Source organism: Xenopus tropicalis, chromosome 4 (assembly GCF_000004195.4).
Source record: "Xenopus tropicalis strain Nigerian chromosome 4, UCB_Xtro_10.0, whole genome shotgun sequence".
In the NCBI taxonomy this organism is placed as follows: domain Eukaryota; kingdom Metazoa; phylum Chordata; class Amphibia; order Anura; family Pipidae; genus Xenopus; species Xenopus tropicalis.
This window is the reverse complement of record NC_030680.2, coordinates 121,397,900-121,418,002: the sequence shown is the minus strand read 5'-3', so window position 1 is coordinate 121,418,002 and position 20,103 is coordinate 121,397,900. Positions and strand designations below refer to the sequence as shown.

Sequence of the window (20,103 nt, the reverse complement as noted above, 5' to 3'; positions counted from 1 at the left end):
CACTGAGAACATATTGAGACACAACAAAAAGAAGCAGTTGAGACGAAATCCCTAAAGCAGTGACATGAATGACAAAAGTTCAAACTTCATTTAATTCTCCCCACACAACACAAGGGATGGATGCAAGCCTGCTCAGCCTGGATTACATGCTCCTCTAGCCTTATAGACAAGATTGTTCCACAAATATTCTCAGCTGTTCATCCATCACTAATCCTTCCTCCTTAGGGCAAGCAGATAACAGAAATTAGCCCGATCCACATCCTGGATGCATTTTGTACAGGTATGAACATACATACAGTAAGTAGATATACATATTTACCATCAGTTACATTTATTTTAGGTGCATTGCTGTGTGTAGGTGGGGAGAAAGAACACCACAAAGTTTTTGTGGTTTGAAAGATTCATTTTAACCTTAGAAACTTTTGATTTTTCCGCCAGGCATGGATTTGCAGTGAAATTCCGTATTTTGCCATCAGCAAATTTTATTTGAAAAATCGTGGCAAAAATTTGTTGTGACCAAAAATTCGCCAATTGAATTTAATGTATTTGGAATGAGAAAAAAAAGTCATGCATGTGCGGCTTAAGTGAGAAAAAAATATCCCAAATGACTTTAATGCATCTGGAGAGAAAAAAACGTGAGAAAAAAATGCGTTGACTTTGATTTCAGCGAGCAAAACAGGATTCCCTCATCACTACCTATCTTTGGTGAGGCCACCAAGGCTGAGGCCTCGGGTGGCATAAATTTAGGGGTGGCATGCCGCCCAGCCGCATGTAGATTTGGCTCACATACGAAGCATTGAGGACAGAATGCACAGAAAACTTCAGAGCGTCCCGTCCCCAGTGCTCCTTATGCGTGCAATCCTGAGGAGGGGGTGGAGAATGGGGCAGCCTCTTGGTGCCCTAAACAGAAATCCGGTGCTGCCTATGGCCACCAGGTAACTTTGAACTTCAGATCCCAGAACCCTATTTCTGGTACCGTAGAACAACAGCTGGAAGGCTGCACTTTACTTGCTAGGACATAGAGTCTACAGCACTGCCCCAGGAGTACTAGCTTGGCAGCACTGTAGATTCTGTGTTTTTAAGTCCTTTTTCAGAAAAAAAAAAAAACCTGTTTCTAGGCAATGTGTGATGTCTGTCATGGCCACCACTGTCAGTGCTCAAAAACAAATGGACTGCTTTTTAATGAGAAGTCTTAACCATCACCTAGGGTGAGAAATGCTGAAAGTTGCCATGTAACTGCACTGCTCTTAGAGAAACTGTTTTGACAGGACCCGGTGAAGTCTTTCGATGCACCTTTATTTTTTACATGCACTTTGAGTATCAAGGTTTAAAAGCTACATTCCCCGGTGTTCATTGGGGCATTCACTGGTTACAGAGTGTATACACGCTTTTGTGATGGCTTGTGGCCCCATTCTACACTGATTGCATCTATTCCTGTTATTCTACTTGCTCACTCTCGGGCTCAGAAAGGGCAAATAAATACTGCACTGTTAAACAGACAGGAATAACAGGAGAAGTGAATATTATTGTGGTCTCTGCGGTGTTTAGAAAAATATCATTTAAACTATGAAATGACAGATTGACTGGTTCAGGGCATTTCTGAAATATAACAAAAAAAAACAGCTGTGGATATGATTTTAACAAATAATTGCTACTTGCTAAATAAGCTGTTCTACATAGAACAAATAATGAAGTATTCCTGCTAATGCCAATATTCTGGTGCTCTATTAAAGTCCATGTGTATAGCCACACAAGTTATATAATACTATGCCCCAGCATCTATAGGATGTAAGCTGGAAGGTTGTGGGAAAATTTACAGGGATAAAATAACACTGAAGGAAAACAAGAGCTTAAAGGAGAAGAAAAAGCTAAGTCACTTGGGGTGCCAAAATGCTAGGCACCCCCAAGTGACTTGAATCGCTTACCTTGTACCCCGGGCTGGTGCCCCTGTATGGAGAGAACAGCACCAGCCCAGGGTAGCAGCGAGTGTTTCCTACTTCCTTCTTTGCTGTGCTCGCATGCACAGTAGAGTGAATAGTGGAACTTTAACAGAGAAGTCGGCTTTTCACTCTACTGCGTATGTGCCGGACTCGGAGTCACAGCGAAACGAAGGCAGAAGGAGGAAGCGCTCCAGGTGCCCCAGGTTGGTGCTGTTTTCTCCTAACAGGGGCACCAGCCCGGGGTACGAGGTAAGCGATTCAAGTCACTTGGGGGTGCCTAACATTTTGGCACCCCCAAGTGACTTAGCTTTTCCTTCTCCTTTAAATATTCAGCAAGCAGGCATGGTCAGACTGGGCCAATGGTAAAAAACCCAATAGGCCCCATAAACCCAGGCCTGCTCCCCTGCCACCTGTCCTCCAATCACAGCTGCAAAGTAAAGGAAGAGAAGGAGGCAGAGGGTATGCAGCGAGGGTGGGGCGAACTTTGGGAGGAGGGCCCTGGAGGTCACAAGAGAGGCCCACGAATGCAGTAGTTATTGTCCCCAAATGAAATGTTTGTTTCCAATTAATATAATAGGTTCCAGAAACTCACAGGTCATCTTGGAAATGCAGATGGGAATATGGCAATGATTGTTCTGGTGCAGATAAAAAGCCAGGAAAGTGGTGCGATATGCCATGATAGTATTAAATATATATTAGTATGTCTATAAGCTTTTGTGTCTCTGAAATGAAAAATGCAAATAATATGACGTCTTGCTAGTAAAGTGTAAAAATCACTCCAATATACAAAGAGGTTAAAGCAAACAAAGGAAGCTTTCCCATCCCTAATAGGACATAAAAGACAATGATTACTGGACTTATCCCCTTCTTAATTAACAGTGAGAATCAAAGTTGAAATTAGCAGTGTATTAATGCCGCATTGGCATGCACAGAAGCACATTTGTATTGTAAAGCTGGTAACTAAGAACGCACTAAAGACATCAGGCTGCCGATACTCCTTGAGAAAATGTTTTCCTCACACTTTTAGCTGCAAACCAAACAAAATTAGTTATCACCAGTCTCCCTGTAATGTGCCATTATCACACATCACTGTGCCGCAGGCTGAACTGCCCTATCAGAAGCAACTGGGAGATGTCGTTCTAGGGAACTCTGGGGCTATATAATTTATGTCTAAGCTCCATTTAAAAACCAAATCGAACAGTTTTTAGTAATACAACATGTGATTTCTGTTAAATATAGGGATAAGCACTTTTTTTTTAACTGATACAGATGCATGGTGAACTTCACAGTTTGAAAAGAAAAGAGAGTGGCCACCCAATGTATTAAACACTATTAGGAAACAATTGGCTACAATTCACCTATGGGCCCTATGGGGAATAGCAGGAAAAGAAAATCTATTAAAAAATAGAGCCAATGGACCCTAAAACACATCAAATTATTACCACTTCTCAGTCTACACAATGTCCACAAGGAAGTAATACCCCACAATCATAAATAGAGCATTTTCCGTGTAGCATAGTATGTGGGGTTTAAACTCTGAAGAGGGTATATACTCACAGAATAATTCCCCTCAAGAACAAAGTGTGATCAAGGAGCGTTACAACACTCAGCTTTGGTTCTGGACACTATTTTGGGTAACAATAGGGGTGTCCCCCCATTCCCTCCTTCCTAAAAGCACAGAAGTTGATGGGAATTGTCCTAGGCAAAGTCAAGCCATATTTTGAATTCAAAATTTTCTAATTTTTTTGTGTTTGTCAACTCATAAATTCGAGATATTTGAGTTTATTATTCAAAAAAGTTTTTCTTATAAATAAATAAACAAGTATTTGAAATGTGAGTTTATTTCTCGTGTATGGCCAGCTTAAGACTCCAAAGGATGTGGCAAGAAAAAAAAGAAGATGGTGAAAAAATATCCATTGACTCCAATGCATTTGGCAAAATTTCAAATTTTCTGGTTAAGCAAAACAGTCATTGAACTCAGAAGTGATTTCTAATATCCTCATATATTGTAATATATACAATATAGCATTTTTATAATTTTGGTGAGTTATACAAATGACATCACTAAGCATGAATCATAACTGATGACATCATTAAGCAACATTTATAAGGATTTTCCTTATAACTTTATAATACACAGCTATAAGCTAATACAGATCTTTAAGTAACCTTTAAAATATGAACCATGCTGATTGTCATCTGTAATGTCATCTGTCTCTTAGTGATGTCACTTGTTTCACAACTCACTTTTGTATCATAAAAAATAATGTACCCCCTATTGTGAATAATGGAGATAAATGACATTGATATGAAGAGGCCACAGAGATCCATAACATGCATAAATGTATTCAGCCTGAAGCTTTGTTCTTTTATATGGTCACAGAACTCACAAAAGCCCATACAATATTCTCTGTATTTTACAGTAACTTCACTGATTTGCTGCCAAAGGAATATTTTTTCACTGCCTCCTTGAGGTTTTTATGTATTATATAAAACATTATTTATAAATAAACATACATTTTATATACAGTTGCAATAACCCTTTTTTCTGTTTATGGTAGAATAAGATTCCTCAGTTGGCAGTTGGCAGCCTTTTATTTTATTTGTGTAGATTTATATGATATCGGGAAAGGCTTCTCTGGTGCCAAACGCCACTTCTCTCATCTCTCGGGGCATCTTCAGCCGCTGTGTTTTAAGAACTCTTTGTTCCTGACTGATGCCTTCCCTACACGTGTCAGTTTTTTCTCTGTAAATGACTGTGGTCCTTCTGTATCAGGTTAGTCCTGCGTTCTCAGTGGAAAGACACGACTGAATGAATTCCTGCGCGGCCTTGACTGCCCATGTCAGTTCTCATCTGACGATCAAACCGAAGGAGTCATCCAAGATTCAGTACCAATTTCTGTGCCTCACACAGTCCTCTGTCTCCTGTCAGCATCCGTATTCTCGTTAACAAAACTGCAAACTTTTTTTCTTTGCTAATTAGTCTTGCGGTTTAACAACCCTGAACAAATTAAATTAATCTCCTTGGTTTCTAAATTAATTTTCTCTCTCATTCCCCCTCAGTGAAATGCAAGGATACTTAAGCTCATAAAAATCTGTATTTCTAACACATTTAAGAATAAAATCTGTACACATCTCGTTTTAGGTGCTTCCAGTGTAGCGGAGTCTTTCTAAATCACTCCCCAGCAGTCATGGTATTCAAACCCACACCTAGTTTTTGTGACATAATCACAATTTAAAGTTCCTTTGTTAACAATAATTTGTTCATTGCATGGTGAGTTGGGCATTATATTTTAATATTAGATATTAATATAACCCACTCTTATTGTCACATTTTACATTGTTAACGTTTGAGAGCAAAAATAATTATGAAATGAAAAAGAAAACAAAACCACTGTAGGTTTAACAGATAAGGAGCAGAAAGAAAAGTCATGATCTTAAACAATGGACTATTACAAGGTAATATTGTGCCTTTTCATTATCATGAACCGGAAAAGTCATGCAACAATCCTCATCCTTAGACTGGTCGCCCTTTCCATAGATTTAACCCAACCCCAGCGGGGACACGCCTTTTGTCTACAGGTGCTCTTTGACTTTTTGAGTCTGGGCACAGCCCCAAAACCATTTCAATGCAACAGCTGCAACTTGTGATGAGCGAATCTGTCTGTTCCTTACCGGAAGATTTGCAAACCGCAAACATTTTACTTGTTAGACAATGAGCATTTTTTTGTGGTTACTTTTCCATATCATTCAACTTTTTTTTTACTGTACAACATTTTTTTGTGGCCTTTGGAGTCTCCAAGCGTTTTTGTGCTTCACGCAGCTTGTGCATCACTAGCTGCAATATATATATACACACATATATGTACATATTAGTGATCTGCAGGTCGGAAAAAACTCAACCCTCACACGCTCATAACCCGCAAAATATTGCCACCCGCACCCAACCCCTACCCACTCAGTATGTTACTTCTGTGCGCATCTCTGGTTTGAAGAAAAGGGTATCTTTGGGGGCAGAGAGTCGTACTTCTCCAGTCTGACCCACACTCAACCCACAATGGTCACACAAATTTTAACCTGAATGCACCTGACCTGTGGGTTTCGGGTCAACTGCACATTACTAGTACCTATCATGCATAAGATATAATAACTGAACAACAGAACTTTTGTTCCTTTTGTTTCCTAACTGGGCTTGGACACGGTGCCCTTAGTCTTTTTGTACTAGACTAAGTCGCATAAGGCTAATACCACACAGGGATAAATGCAGGCCAAGAATCAGCCCATCCGCTGGCATCAGCCTTTCCCTGTGCTTGCACCCAGTGCCATTGCATCAGCCTGGGTGCAGGCACACCAAGTGGATCAGAGCCAAAATGCCAATATCTGCTCCATGTGCCGGCACCCAGGCTGATGCAGTGGCTCCAGGAGCATGAACAGGAAAAGGCTGGTGCTAGCAAAGGGGCTGATTCTTGGCTTTGCATTTATCAGAAGTAGCCTAAAGCTGTGCAGAAAAGCCCATAATCAGGGCTCAGCAAAGATGTTATTGAGGGTGAAAATATATTTATATTCTAAAATTGCGATTTAAAGAGCGTATAGTGAATGGAAAAAACAGAGGATGCCAAATTCCCATAATAAGTATTTGTATTAGGCAATACACTCACAGATTAAATTCTCTCTAACATTAGTCTTAAAGAAAGGTTTAATAATATATAAGGCCAGTGGCTACTATGTACAAGTATAATGAATATATATAATGCCATTATATACCCAAAGATTGTGCAACTGACTAAAAGGAGGATAGTATAAGCCAATGCTCTTTTTATTTGTTCCCATTACTCAGATATGGATGTGCTTTTCCTCAACAAAAATGATGGCTTCCTACCACCGAGCTGTTTTTACGTTTGGTAAGGATAATTTTCTAGGGGAGCAGCCTTTAATCTGTCCTGACAGCTCCCTAATCAACTCCATTACTGCGTTGTTGTGCCATAAAACCTCCTCCCCTTCCCATAAAGCCCCAGTCATTTGAGCCGACCCTTGGCTTCATGCTGCTTGGAGGCTACAGTCTACCACATATGGATAACTGGTTATAGCTTTTGACAAAAGATAAAAGGACACTTTCATGTTTCTGCCTAATAGCCAATATATCAGCCATTGCTTTAACTGAGTCACTATAACTGATGGTGGATTTCATTAAGACCTAAGCTTTTCCTCTATTGCTTTATACATAAATATCTGTTAGCAGAATATGCTCGTGTTTTTAACTAAAACCACAGTAATACTGCAATTTAAACCCTAACTTTATGTTGACTAAGGCTTGTTCCCATGCTGTCATCCCCCAGGCGAGCACAAAGCTATTGTAAATTAGGTGCAACAGCTCATGTACTAATGACAGCTGTCAAATGGGAGATGTAAGTGATGGTGATGTTAAGGGAGCAAACCAGGTCCTACTGTGATTCATGGCTATTCCGAGGGAGCCACTGCATGTATTCTGGGACAAGCCGCAGCATGAGTGTGTGTCTATGGGATGGGGGAAATAAATGTCAAGCAACAATCTGTATTATGGGTTATAGTTTAACCTTTTTGTGTCACAAAGGTTTCATCTTAGTTCATCTTGCCTTTTCATTTTTCTAAGAAAAGACTTGCAAAAATCTAAATAGGGAGCAATTTAATCCTAATTTAAAAAACAGCCTGACAAGAGAGGAAGGTATAGTACTGTGCTAATGACAATATCATTGGAGGCTCAATGAGATGCTAAACGGAGGTGACAGTGTTCAAGTTCAGTTGCTTTATTGGATTTATCTGATAATAAAAGCTGGAATATGTAGTGAGGGGTTTTAAGAGCTAGAATTCCTTCCAGTGTGTAGTTCATCCATACTGCCCTTAGTTTTACTCCACTGGGTTTTGCAGATCCTGGCCTGGTTGGTTGGCTGAAAACTCCATATTTTGGGTGAAAAATTTAGAATGAATAAAAAAACCCACACACAGACTGCAAACCAGAAAACTGTCTGTAGGTTCTGAAAAACATGAGATGAATGTGTGTATCTAAATGCGTTTGTGTACCCTAGGGGGTAGGGTTTTGATCCTTTACTGTGCCAGGGTCATAGAAATCTCTCTCTGTCAGGAGGCTGCTCGGCTAGTTCTCTCTAGCCTCTACTATATACAGTAGGTACAATACACCAATGATAACAGCAATTATTGTGGGATTTGCTTTAAGTCAATGGGATTAAAGTCAATGGGCTTTTTTTATGTACAAAATGCATTGAAGTTAGTGGGTATTTTTTTTCCAGGCAAATTGCATTGAAGTCAATGGGTGTTTTTTTTCTGCAGCATTTTCTCATGCGTTTTTTCACCGCAAAATTTGCAGCGGTTTCACAAAAAAAACGACAGATGGTAAAACACAGAATTTTGTCATAAGTTCCAGGGATGCTCTATCATTGGGCACAGGGATGGAATTAGGGGTAGGCAGCATAGGCAGCTGTCAAGGGCAGAAGTGGGCAAGGGACACAATTTAAAGTTAAAGAACAGATCAACGACTGGCTATTCGGAAGTTGTGAGTTGGTAAGTGTTTGTAGTAGGAGAAGTACACTGCTCTTGTAAGAAAGATGTACTGGGAGCCAGAGCAGCAATTTGACAGGGAAGGAGATAGTGTGCATAGCACCCAAGTATTATTGCCTCGGGTGCAGATACTACATGGCCTTACTGGCTGGGCTATTGCACCATGTAAGAAATGGGCTAAAGAGGGCACAGAATATATCTCCCACCATACACACATGTTCTAATAAAATACAGCAAAATCTTCTGGTCAACTGCCTTCAATGTACCATCAGTATTTTCCACTCAATTAAGTTACCCACACCATATCCACACCAGCATAAGCGGTTTGGCCAATATTACCCTACTGCTCAACCCTCTGCATCATATTATGGAAGAACCTATCCAAGTCGATAACAATCTAGAAGTACTGTAAAGAGCTCAGCAGCTTGTGTTACTTGGGCACAATGGCCAGCAGCTAAATAGTGAGTGATATATAATGGCCCTGCCAAATGTAGCGGAGAGTCCTGTGGAGTTTAGAGAAAAACAATGCTCAATGCAGCTTCCAGCCTTGTTTCATTATAGCGAGCACTACTACAAAGAGCTCACTTGTATGTTAGTCCCCGAGGGCTCTTTATTCCTGTTCCGCTTACACTGCTTTTTGGCTTACTTCTTTTATCATAACTGCTCAATTTATTACCTGGATGATTAAATACCTCCAACCACAGCAACGACTTCCATTTCAAGTTGCATTTGTTTTGCCGAATGCATAGGTGCTGGGTCTACCACTGCTACTGTCACATTTTCTGTCACTTTTTCCCAGCCTAACATTCATCTAGTAATTTGGTCCTAATAGGCTATTAATCACTTGTCAAAGCATTCCCACTGTGATGGCATGTGCAATGGCAGAGACAAGCAGAGAGGTGGAGATAAGAGCAAAGCCTGGCAGGGACACAGGGGAGGAGGTACAAACACAATGAATTACAGGCTTACAAAGGCTGATCAAACAGACAGCAGAAAAGTCCCATTACGTGACAAATAGTCCATAGGAAGAAAAGTTAAAAAAAAAAAACAAAGCATGCTCGGCAGAATCTTCAGCTTTTTTTAATGTTGCTAATCTACACGGAACAGCGTTGCTGATTTGGTTGCTGGAGCTGAAGAAATTATTTCAGACCAAGCATGTTTCTTGCAATAGGGGCTCAAAGAGTGGAACAAATCATTTAAGATATAAAACAAATTAAGGTACAAAATAATAAATATTAAGTTTTAAGGATATACTGGAGCACAAAAAATAAAGCCCTGTAACGTCTGAATGACAAATGTAATAATGAGATAAGATTTTGTACTGTCTGACACAATTATGCAATTTCCTTAAGGGCTCTGGCACACGAGGGAGTTTAGTCGAATTTCACATGGGGCTATTGTTCATATCCCAGGGTGCCACAGCCATGTGACCTGTGCTCTGATAAACTGCAGTCAAACTTTACTGCTGCGCTGCAAGTTGGAGTGATATCACACCCCCCACCCCAGCAGCCGATCAGCAGAACAATGGGAAGGGAGCAAGATAGCAGCTCCCAGTAGGTATTAGAATAGCACTCAATAGTAAGAAATCCAAGTCTGGCTTGGGACTCCTCCAGTTACATGGGAGTAGGAGAAACAATAGGTTACCTGAAAGCAGTTCTAATGTGTAGCGCTGGCTCCTTCTGAAAGCTCAGACTCAGGCACAATGCACTGAGATGGCACCTACACACCAATATTACAGCTAAAAATATACATTTGTTGGTTCAAGAATAAAATTTTACAATGTAGAGTGAATTATTTGCTATGTAAACAGTGTAATTTAGAAATAAAAAGAATACCATAAAATTATGACAGAATCCCTTTAAAACAACAGGCAGGGTATGTGATGCTTCTTAGGGAACCAAAACACACGCTAATATAAATCATGTATGGAAAATCTACTTGGCTACCCTGGTGCATGGTCACACAGTAATCAGGGGTCATCAGCTGACCAGATTTAATGCTTGGGGTGATTGCATGAAGGTACAGCATTTGAGGTACAACTATAGTTCTTGCCTATATAATATACGCAAACCAAGAAGCTTACTATCATACATTTGGTAAAAGAGAAACTTTAACCTTTTTAGCCTTTTTTATCAGAATAAGCAGTGTATGGCCACCTAGGATTTCTTGCAGGAGGGTCTGACTAGCAATGCAACAATGACGCACCTCAGAGGTGTGGGGCCCCTAACCCAGCCCTCTCTCAGAGTAGCTAAGGAGAGGGGAGTTCCTAGACCTATAGAGGAAGCAGACACCATGGTCCCCCCCCATCCCCCATGACCATGGGGTCTGCTTTATCTATAGAAGGGATACCCAACCTTTTTTACCCATGAGCAACATTTAAATGAAAAAAAAGCTGGGCAGCAACACAAGCATAAAAATGTTTCTTTGTAGGCGACCAATAAGAACTTAGATTGGTTAATTAGTAGCCCAATGTGGACTGGCAGACTACCAGAGGTTCTGCTGAGCATTACACATGGTCTTTATGTCTCCAAAACATGCCTCCAAGTCAGAAATTCAAAAATTGGCACCAACTTTAAGGCAACTTGGGGCAACATCAAAGGAATTGGTGAGCAACATGTTGCTCATGAGCCGCTGGTTGGGGATCACTGCTTTATAGTTATGCCAGCTGGTCCAACACACTGATAGTATTCTGCAGGCACTCTCAGGCACTCTTCCCCTGAAGCTCCACCACTTGCAGCAAACAAGAGAGTGAGTGGGCAGTAAAGTGGCTGGCTGGGGAAGGGCAACAACCATACAGTAGATGCCCTGATCTGAGCCCCTTGTACATTTTCTACAGGGTCTGCTGTATGTTAATTCCACAACTGATCAGAGAATCCAGTACCAATCTCCTTAAAAGATATGTATGTATGTATATCTTTATTTATAAAGCGCTACTTATGTACGCAGCGCTGTACAGTAGAATACATTAATACAAACAGGGGGTATTAAGATAAAAAGATAAATACAAAGTATTACAATAAATACAGAGTATTACAATAAGCACAAATACAAGGTACAGTTGCAATAAGATAAGAGTCAGAGACACAAGAGGATGGAGGTCCCTGCTCCATAGAGCTTACAATCTAGATGTAATTACATTCCCTAATATACACAATTATTTTATATTGTTTTGCCTATAAAATGTACAAAAAGAAGTGCATCCGTTCCTGTCCCAAGTGCAGGGGAATTGTCACTGAAACAATCAGCCTGTGTTTTTATCCTGATGTATAATAATGCCCCAGTTGCTTGTGATGAGCTTGTATAAACAAACCTTGCACATATATAATTACATATGTTAATGCTTTCCTGAATGCACACACTAGGAGTAACGGAAGATGATGATGAACTAAAAATAAATATACTGTATCTCTTGATGGGGGAAATACTGTGTATAGTTCACTTTCTGCACTCTGACTGCATATAGCTGCAGGGTGCTGGAACTGCTGGGGGGGATTCATATGTTTTTAATGGCTATGTTTCCCAGTCATACAGTTTTAATTAACATCTTTGATGATGCCGAGTTGATGGTTAATGCTAATATGTGTGCATTTATGGTATAGTGCAAACACACGTGCACACACATTACATATGGAAAAACAATGTGGTTCTACATATTTTTAGTCATTCTGACTGTCATCAGTTGGTGATGAGCAGATGCAATGTTATAGGCATGTATGGAGGTCACATAACGACACGAGCATCTGAAAACCTTCATGTATGAAAAACAGGCCGAATATTTCTGATGCTAAAAAGCATGTTTAATGCTAATTTATTTTGCATTCCCTTTTTGCTATTTAGCAATTACATTTTAGCTTCTAAACGGTTTTACATTCTTACAGATTTATTAGAACAGACACTTTCCTTAGTGAATTCATTTTACCACAGTTTTTGCATTCATTAATTTTCATTAGATTTCTATTCCTTCACATGCGAATGGCTTGAGAACTAAAAGAAAAACCAAAACAAACCGACAATTGCAAATAGGCATAATTACTATGGGCAAATCAGGCACCACATGTGCTATATATATATTTATATAGTCAATAATGTACCCCCATTTGTAAAATAGGTCAATGGGAACCCCGAGGTAACTTTTATCATCCTCATATTGTGCAACAATGGTATATTATTTATTATAACACACAAGTACAGAAATTACCTTACTAAGCACCAATTATAACACATGACATCACCAAGCAACGTTTATAAGGATAAAATTTACAGCATATTCATGCCTTTGCGTCTGTATTTTATTTATATATATATATATTATTCAGAATGCTCGGTACCTGGGGTTTTCCGAATAAGGGGTCTTTTCATAATTCTGATCTCCTTCCTTAAGTCTACTAAGAAAATTATTAATCAGTATTTAAACCCAAAAGTATTGTTTTGGCTCCAATAAGGATTAATTATATCTTAGTTGGGATCAAATACAAGGTACTGTTTTATTATTACAGAGAAAAAGGAAACCATTTTTAAAAATGTGAATTATTTGATTCAAATATAGTCTAAGGGAGATTGGCTTTCTGTAATTTGGAACTTTCTGGATAATGGATTTCCAAATAAGGGGTCAGATACATATACATTTGTTTGCATTTTTCTTGCAAACAAACCCTATGCCATTACATATTTGTAAAGGCTATTTGCACAGAAGTATCCATACTGGCATTGGGTCACAGCAGCACTGATGCATCAGATGCAAAATCTGTGTTGCATTATGGGTAAAAACATGATGAATGGATCTTCTTTCCACCAAAAACAATAAGCAATGCTCTGGGTTATACTAGAAAAATGAAATTTTCTTCTGCCTGCCTAGGAACTACTTTCCAATCTTCTTTCTTTCTCTCATAAAAGCAGCTCAGTTGCTATATTGATATTTTCTCTTTATTATAGCATATTCTGACCACAGTAGTCTGAGATCCTATCTTAAATCCACTGATTTACATCCTGGGAAGATGCTCTCCAAGGCACCTTGTGGCGGACATGTTTGACAAGCAGTGACTTACATTTGTCCCCATGCAAAAGTATTTCCAGGCGCATTGTGGCAGAGCAGTTTCTGACATGTGACACAGTGTCCCTTATGCCAGCACCCTTAACAGGATTAGCGAGCAGAGTTATAGAGATAAGAAACCTAGCAATATAGAGGAAACAACTCAAATGCAGTTTTAAAATATGTAATTAAATGAAAAGCAAGCATATTTAGCTAAACAAAATATGGAGTAGAAATGTTATTGACATCAAGGATGGCCAGAGAGTACTTGATTATACTTAATACTTCTTCCTATACTGACTTCCTCCTGTAGGCAACTTAGCGTGACTTTGGAAAGACGAAACAACGTATAGGCCTTTCCACTGGCGACTCCTAATGTTACTGGTGGAAAGGCATTTCAGAGCGTTTAGTCACCTGCAGTAGCAGAGATCTATCGTGGGCGACTAACTCGTTCCATGGGACATTAGCCTTAGGAGTTAAGTAATGCAATGAATATAAATTTTCATGCTGCAGTTATCTGATTTTATTAACTATGAAATCCATTTACAACAAAGTATTTGCAGAAACCTAGGGCCACCGTCAACAACAGTAAAAGAGCGCAGCAGTGAGACAGGAGGCCCTGAGCAAAGACATTGCCAGCCGTGTAATACTGTGGAGCAAGGCTTGCTGGCACTGTGTTATATCCTCATACATTATTAAACAGGGTGCTGTTAATGGCATTTATTCAAATAATAACTATGAGAAATTCTTGTCACACAAGAAGGAAAGTTCTCAGCTCCAATATTACATATATATACTGTATATATATAGTATACTGTATATAGTATATATATATATATAATATATATATATTCAGAAAAACGATCCGCACTCATGATTACTGTAGAATAGTGCCCGGGTGCCGCTTGGGAAATATCCAATATACTTAACTGCTAATGAGCGCACTCTAGGGTCTTTAGCTTAAAAAATTCGATCTTTATTTCAAAGTTGCCATCATATCAATGTTTCGGCTCTGGCCGTTGATATGATGGCAACTTTGAAATAAAGATCGAATTTTTTAAGCTAAAGACCCTGGAGTGCGCTCATTAGCAGTTAAGTATATATATATATATATAAACCCCTTTCCTAACTACTGAGAATATCTCAGTAATAAATGCATCCATCTACCCATGACAGTATAGTTAACACTCCCGTCCACCATGTTAAGTTTATGTTACGTATGTAATTTATTTTATAGAAAAAACCACCTTGGCGCAATACAATGCAGGCAAACAAGACCAAAGCTTTTAAAGGAATCTCAGTAAAAAAAGTGGCTGTTTGTACCTGGATGTTCACTGAACTAGCATTAAAATTGACCAAAATATTATTGCTATCCCCTCTGTACAGAGCTACAGGTTATACTAAGAGCTGTGTGTCAGTGCACAACAACGTACCTGCTGTACAATACAGTAAATTAAATTTCTTAGCTCAGTGTCTAAAGGAATTGACACAGAAATTGACCAGGCCAGGTCTTGACTTTCCAAGTTTAAGGACTAAGGACTACCATCTCAAAGACAAAAGGCTTATTGTAATCCTTTGTCAATATATTGTAGGAATAAACAGTGGTGATGCGACAGTGGTGGAGGGCGACACTATTATTATATCCAAATGGTATGGCAGTGCAGTCTAGGGCATCACTCAATCCAAGATCCTTCAGTATGATAGGGTGTTTGAAAGCCAACATGTTATCTTCATCTCCTAATCTACTGTCACTTCCAGTACGTGCCTGTGACCTTCTGAACTAGAGAATTTACTGCAACTGGAAAGGCATCAATTAGAGGCAGTGTGTGTAGCGTAATGGCCAAGTGAATGGCATGCATTAGAGCTGCTCACACACTAGTCTAAATGGGACAGCGGGGGCTCTAGGGTTTATGTAACCAGGGAAAAATAAAAGAATGTTACTACACAAAAATGATTTAATTTAATGTGCTGTTAATTTCATAGTGATTTCTTTTTACTTTTGAAGGTGTTTTATTATTCTTATAAATATTTATAGATGTTATTCTTAAAGAAGAACTAAAGCTTAACAAAGAAATAGGGCAGAAATGCTGCACATTGTGTTTTGGACTTCTGTACCAGCCCAAGGCAACCGCAGCCCACAGCAGGGAAGATCTGTGCCCCCAAAGATGCTCCAGTAGCCCCCCATCTTCTTTTCTGCTGATTCCCTGCACATGACCTGAACTGCTTAGCAACTGGTTTATAATATACATGTACATATAGAATATATTAGTAATTCATTTAGATTATTTAGCAGCTCAGAAATCAGTGCAGTCTGCATCAGAATAGTCCTGTACTATTATGAATTGCAAAGACCCCTAAGCTAAGCTTTTCAACAGAAGTGCAGACAATACTGAGCAGGTACAGTGTCACTAACACACACAAAACAACCTAATAAAATCCAAGATGGCAAACTCATGTGCACAACTCTAAAGGCCTGGATCATTACTATTATAGGAATTATTGCAGTCATTACAACATTTTTAGCCATATTCATTTTTACAGGTTAGTTCTCCTGCTCTATTGGACTGTATCTGCAGAAAAAAACTCTACATGGAAGCTGTCATTTGCTTTGTGATATCAGCACAAGTGCAAACCAGGACCGACAACAGACAGGTGGGCAACTCGCTGCAAAGCACAACAGGTTCATTATATATTTAAAAAGCAATCATGAATAATACAATTGGGCATTGGCAATTTGTTTGATATAAACAGCAACTGAATAAAGATCAATAATTTAATGTTTTGAGCATTAAAGTAGGTTGCACAGAACAAGGCATCATTAAGGGGTTTCTTCCAGCAAATTCTGTCCTTTCAAACAACAACTGAATAAGGGCATGGCGTGTTATATATCTGGGATACTGACAATTCTATACATTTAATCTAATTGGATGTTTCTTTGTTTAGTTCACCACAGTTTCCATTCTCTGTGCTCTTTAGGTTGTTGAACTGAGTAGAGGGCTGGGCTTAATCTTATATGCAACAAGGTTGTAGCTCATCTCTAACCAACAAGATGCATTATTAAATAGACAACAAAACTTCAGCCTACTAGCTAATAATCACATAATAATCACATAATAATGTCACATAGTCAGTGTAGAAGTAAAAAATCAAACCAAACTGGCAGGGAAGTCAGCAAAGCATAGTTTTTAATTAACGGTGCTGTTTTGTTGTAACTTCCTGATAAAACTAACCACAGTGCATCAGAATGTGGTAGGGATCTTAGATGGCAAGCTCCACTGAAGCAGGGGCTGAATAATGTATAATCTCTGTAAAGTGCTGCAGTACATTTCAGTGCGAAATAAAGTATAATAATAAATGATATACAAGGAATCAAATGGTTAAATATTTGGATATTATTATTACTTAAATCCACAGTAACCATTAGAGATTTACTCACCTGCTCATGATGTTCTATTCCCATACTGATTGTGTTCACAAGAATGGCAATCATAATTCCCCGATTAAAATATTTACTATCTACGATTCCTCTGAGCTTTACACGGACTTCGCCACAGAGTCCTTTACAGAAGCCTTCATCACCGTCCTCCTCCTCTTCTTTGTCTAGATCGGATGTGCTTCCATCACTCCTGCTCTCCCTTTCGCTCTCACTTCTCTGTCTCTGAGTCCCCTCTCGGCTTGATCTGGTGCTGTTTGGTGCTGATAGCTTACGGCCATCCTCCCATTTGGTTTTGGTGCATTGTGGGCAATTGGAGAGGTCAGACGTTAAGGTCATTGCGATAGGCTGCACAATAGCATGAGGAGCATAGTCCAGCTGGCCATGTTTCTGACATATCCCTAAAAAAGTCATAAAAATGCTGTGTTACTATTCTGTCTCTCATTTGTTGAATGCAGATACAAAAAAAATGAGAGGTTTCCTATACTGGCTTACACTCTTAGTAGATAACTATAATGGGTTTTATACTACTTGAGATATGAAAATCAGGACACTTTGAAATATTTATTTGAGGTCCATACATCCACAGGCTACCCAGGGTCTAGTAGCAGAAAGTATCATCTTTGTATAATATGATATAGCACATATGTAACTATAAATACAGGTATGGGACCCGTTTTCCAGAATGCTCGGGACCTGGGCTTTTCCAGAAAAGGAATCTTTCCATAATTTGGATCCCCATACCTTAAATCTACTAAAAAATCATTTAAACATTAGTTAAAACCAATAGGATTATTATATCTTAGTTGGGATCAAGTACAAGATACTGTTTTATTATTACAGAGAAAAAAGAAATCATTTTTGCCTTACTCTAGATCAACTAGTAACTAGGCTGGTTATATATAGACATAAAAGTTTGAACTTGATGGGCATTTGTCTTTCTCAACCTAATTTACTATGTTAGTCTGTACTGAGATATTTACCTTATATGATATAAATTAATGTTTAGTATGTTATTAATAGTACTGTTTTAAGCAACCTTTCAATTCATCATTATTATTTTATATTATATTATAATATATTATTTTCTTTATTTTAGTTGTTTACATTTTTATCATTCACATTCTGCCTATTTTCAAGTTGCCATTGAAATGCTATTGGGTTGTTGGGTTACATCTGAACCTTACACAGATGATGCTGTTCCTTGCCATTGATCCCAAGCTTAGCATTGGTCAGCTCATGGCGACTTTGCCGTCGGTTTTGAAGGCTAGTGTAGAGGCCTACTGTACGGCGCTTGGCCTTGCGCAGGATATGGCACACATATTGAAAGATCTCCTCGTAGCAGTCGCCAGGCTCAGCATAACTGGCTACAGTACTAGAGGATAAATAGAGAGCCCTCTGCTCCTGCATCAGCTGGTGCTCCCTCTGCTTGGTCTCCGAGAATTGTGTAGCAATAACAACCAGGCATAAATTGATCATGAAAAATGATCCCACCTACAACAAAAGAGAGCATGAAGATTAAAACTGGCATCTGAAGCCTCAGAATTTTACAAGAATAAAGGAAAATGCATATTCATTGCTTAGGAGGGATGAAAGGAACATAAGGATTTACAGAAAAAAACATGCTGTCCCTTTACTTTCCCCTGCACCAGAGCTGTAACCCTAATTGTGTCCCTATTTATGGGATTTAGCCATGGGGCAAGGTTTTGGTCTACCCTTTATTGCCCCTTTTACTCCAAATTATGGCACAACTGTAAGACAAAAGGGTAAAAATAAAAAATATCAGGATATTAATTACGCTTTATCTTAAACTGTTTCCTAGAAAAATGTCACCATTAACTCCAAGTTATAGCCTTCCTGCATGTTATAGCCCCGAGCCTTCCTGCATGTTATAGCCCTGAGCCTTCCTGCATGTTATAGCCCTGGGCCTTCCTGCATGTTATAGCCCTGAGCCTTCCTGCATGTTATAGCCCCGAGCCTTCCTGCATGTTATAGCCCTGAGCCTTCCTGCATGTTATAGCCCCGAGCCTTCCTGCATGTTATAGCCCTGAGCCTTCCTCATTGTTATAGCCCCGAGCCTTCCTGCATGTTATAGCCCCGAGCCTTCCTGCATGTTATAGCCCCGAGCCTTCCTGCATGTTATAGCCCCGAGCCTTCCTGCATGTTATACCCTGAGCCTTCCTCATTGTTATAGCCCCGAGCCTTCCTGCATGTTATAGCCCCGAGCCTTCCTGCATGTTATAGCCCTGAGCCTTCCTGCATGTTATAGCCCCGAGCCTTCCTGCATGTTATAGCCCTGAGCCTTCCTCATTGTTATAGCCCCGAGCCTTCCTGCATGTTATAGCCCCGAGCCTTCCTGCATGTTATAGCCCCGAGCCTTCCTGCATGTTATAGCCCTGAGCCTTCCTGCATGTTATAGCCCTGAGCCTTCCTGCATGTTATAGCCCCGAGCCTTCCTGCATGTTATAGCCCCGAGCCTTCCTGCATGTTATAGCCCTGAGCCTTCCTGCATGTTATAGCCCGAGCCTTCCTGCATGTTATAGCCCTGAGCCTTCCTCATTGTTATAGCCCCGAGCCTTCCTGCATGTTATAGCCCCGAGCCTTCCTGCATGTTATAGCCCCGAGCCTTCCTGCATGTTATAGCCCTGAGCCTTCCTGCATGTTATAGCCCTGAGCCTTCCTGCATGTTATAGCCCTGAGCCTTCCTGCATGTTATAGCCCTGAGCCTTCCTGCATGTTATAGCCCCGAGCCTTCCTGCATGTTATAGCCCCGAGCCTTCCTGCATGTTATAGCCCCGAGCCTTCCTGCATGTTATAGCCCCGAGCCTTCCTGCATGTTATAGCCCTGAGCCTTCCTGCATGTTATAGCCCCGAGCCTTCCTGCATGTTATAGCCCCGAGCCTTCCTGCATGTTATAGCCCCGAGCCTTCCTGCATGTTATAGCCCCGAGCCTTCCTGCATGTTATAGCCCCGAGCCTTCCTGCATGTTATAGCCCTGAGCCTTCCTGCATGTTATAGCCCCGAGCCTTCCTGCATGTTATAGCCCCGAGCCTTCCTGCATGTTATAGCCCCGAGCCTTCCTGCATGTTATAGCCTTTCTGCATGTGCTGATACCCCATGTTCTAAAAAAGAGGGCATGTGAATCTGCA

At 40.0% G+C, this 20,103-nt stretch overlaps 1 protein-coding gene across 1 annotated transcript in view; it reads right to left on the bottom strand.

Moving 5' to 3' along the window:
- Nucleotides 1–20,103, bottom strand: part of cacna1i (calcium channel, voltage-dependent, T type, alpha 1I subunit) — a 163,886-nt gene that overhangs the window by 70,090 nt on the left and 73,693 nt on the right. The window contains exons 7-8 of the mRNA XM_018093215.2: nt 18,142–18,448; nt 16,958–17,355 (exon numbers count right to left, since the gene is read on the bottom strand). Coding sequence (XP_017948704.2) covers nt 16,958–17,355; nt 18,142–18,448 — 705 coding nt within the window. The remainder of the gene's footprint in view (nt 1–16,957; nt 17,356–18,141; nt 18,449–20,103) is intronic.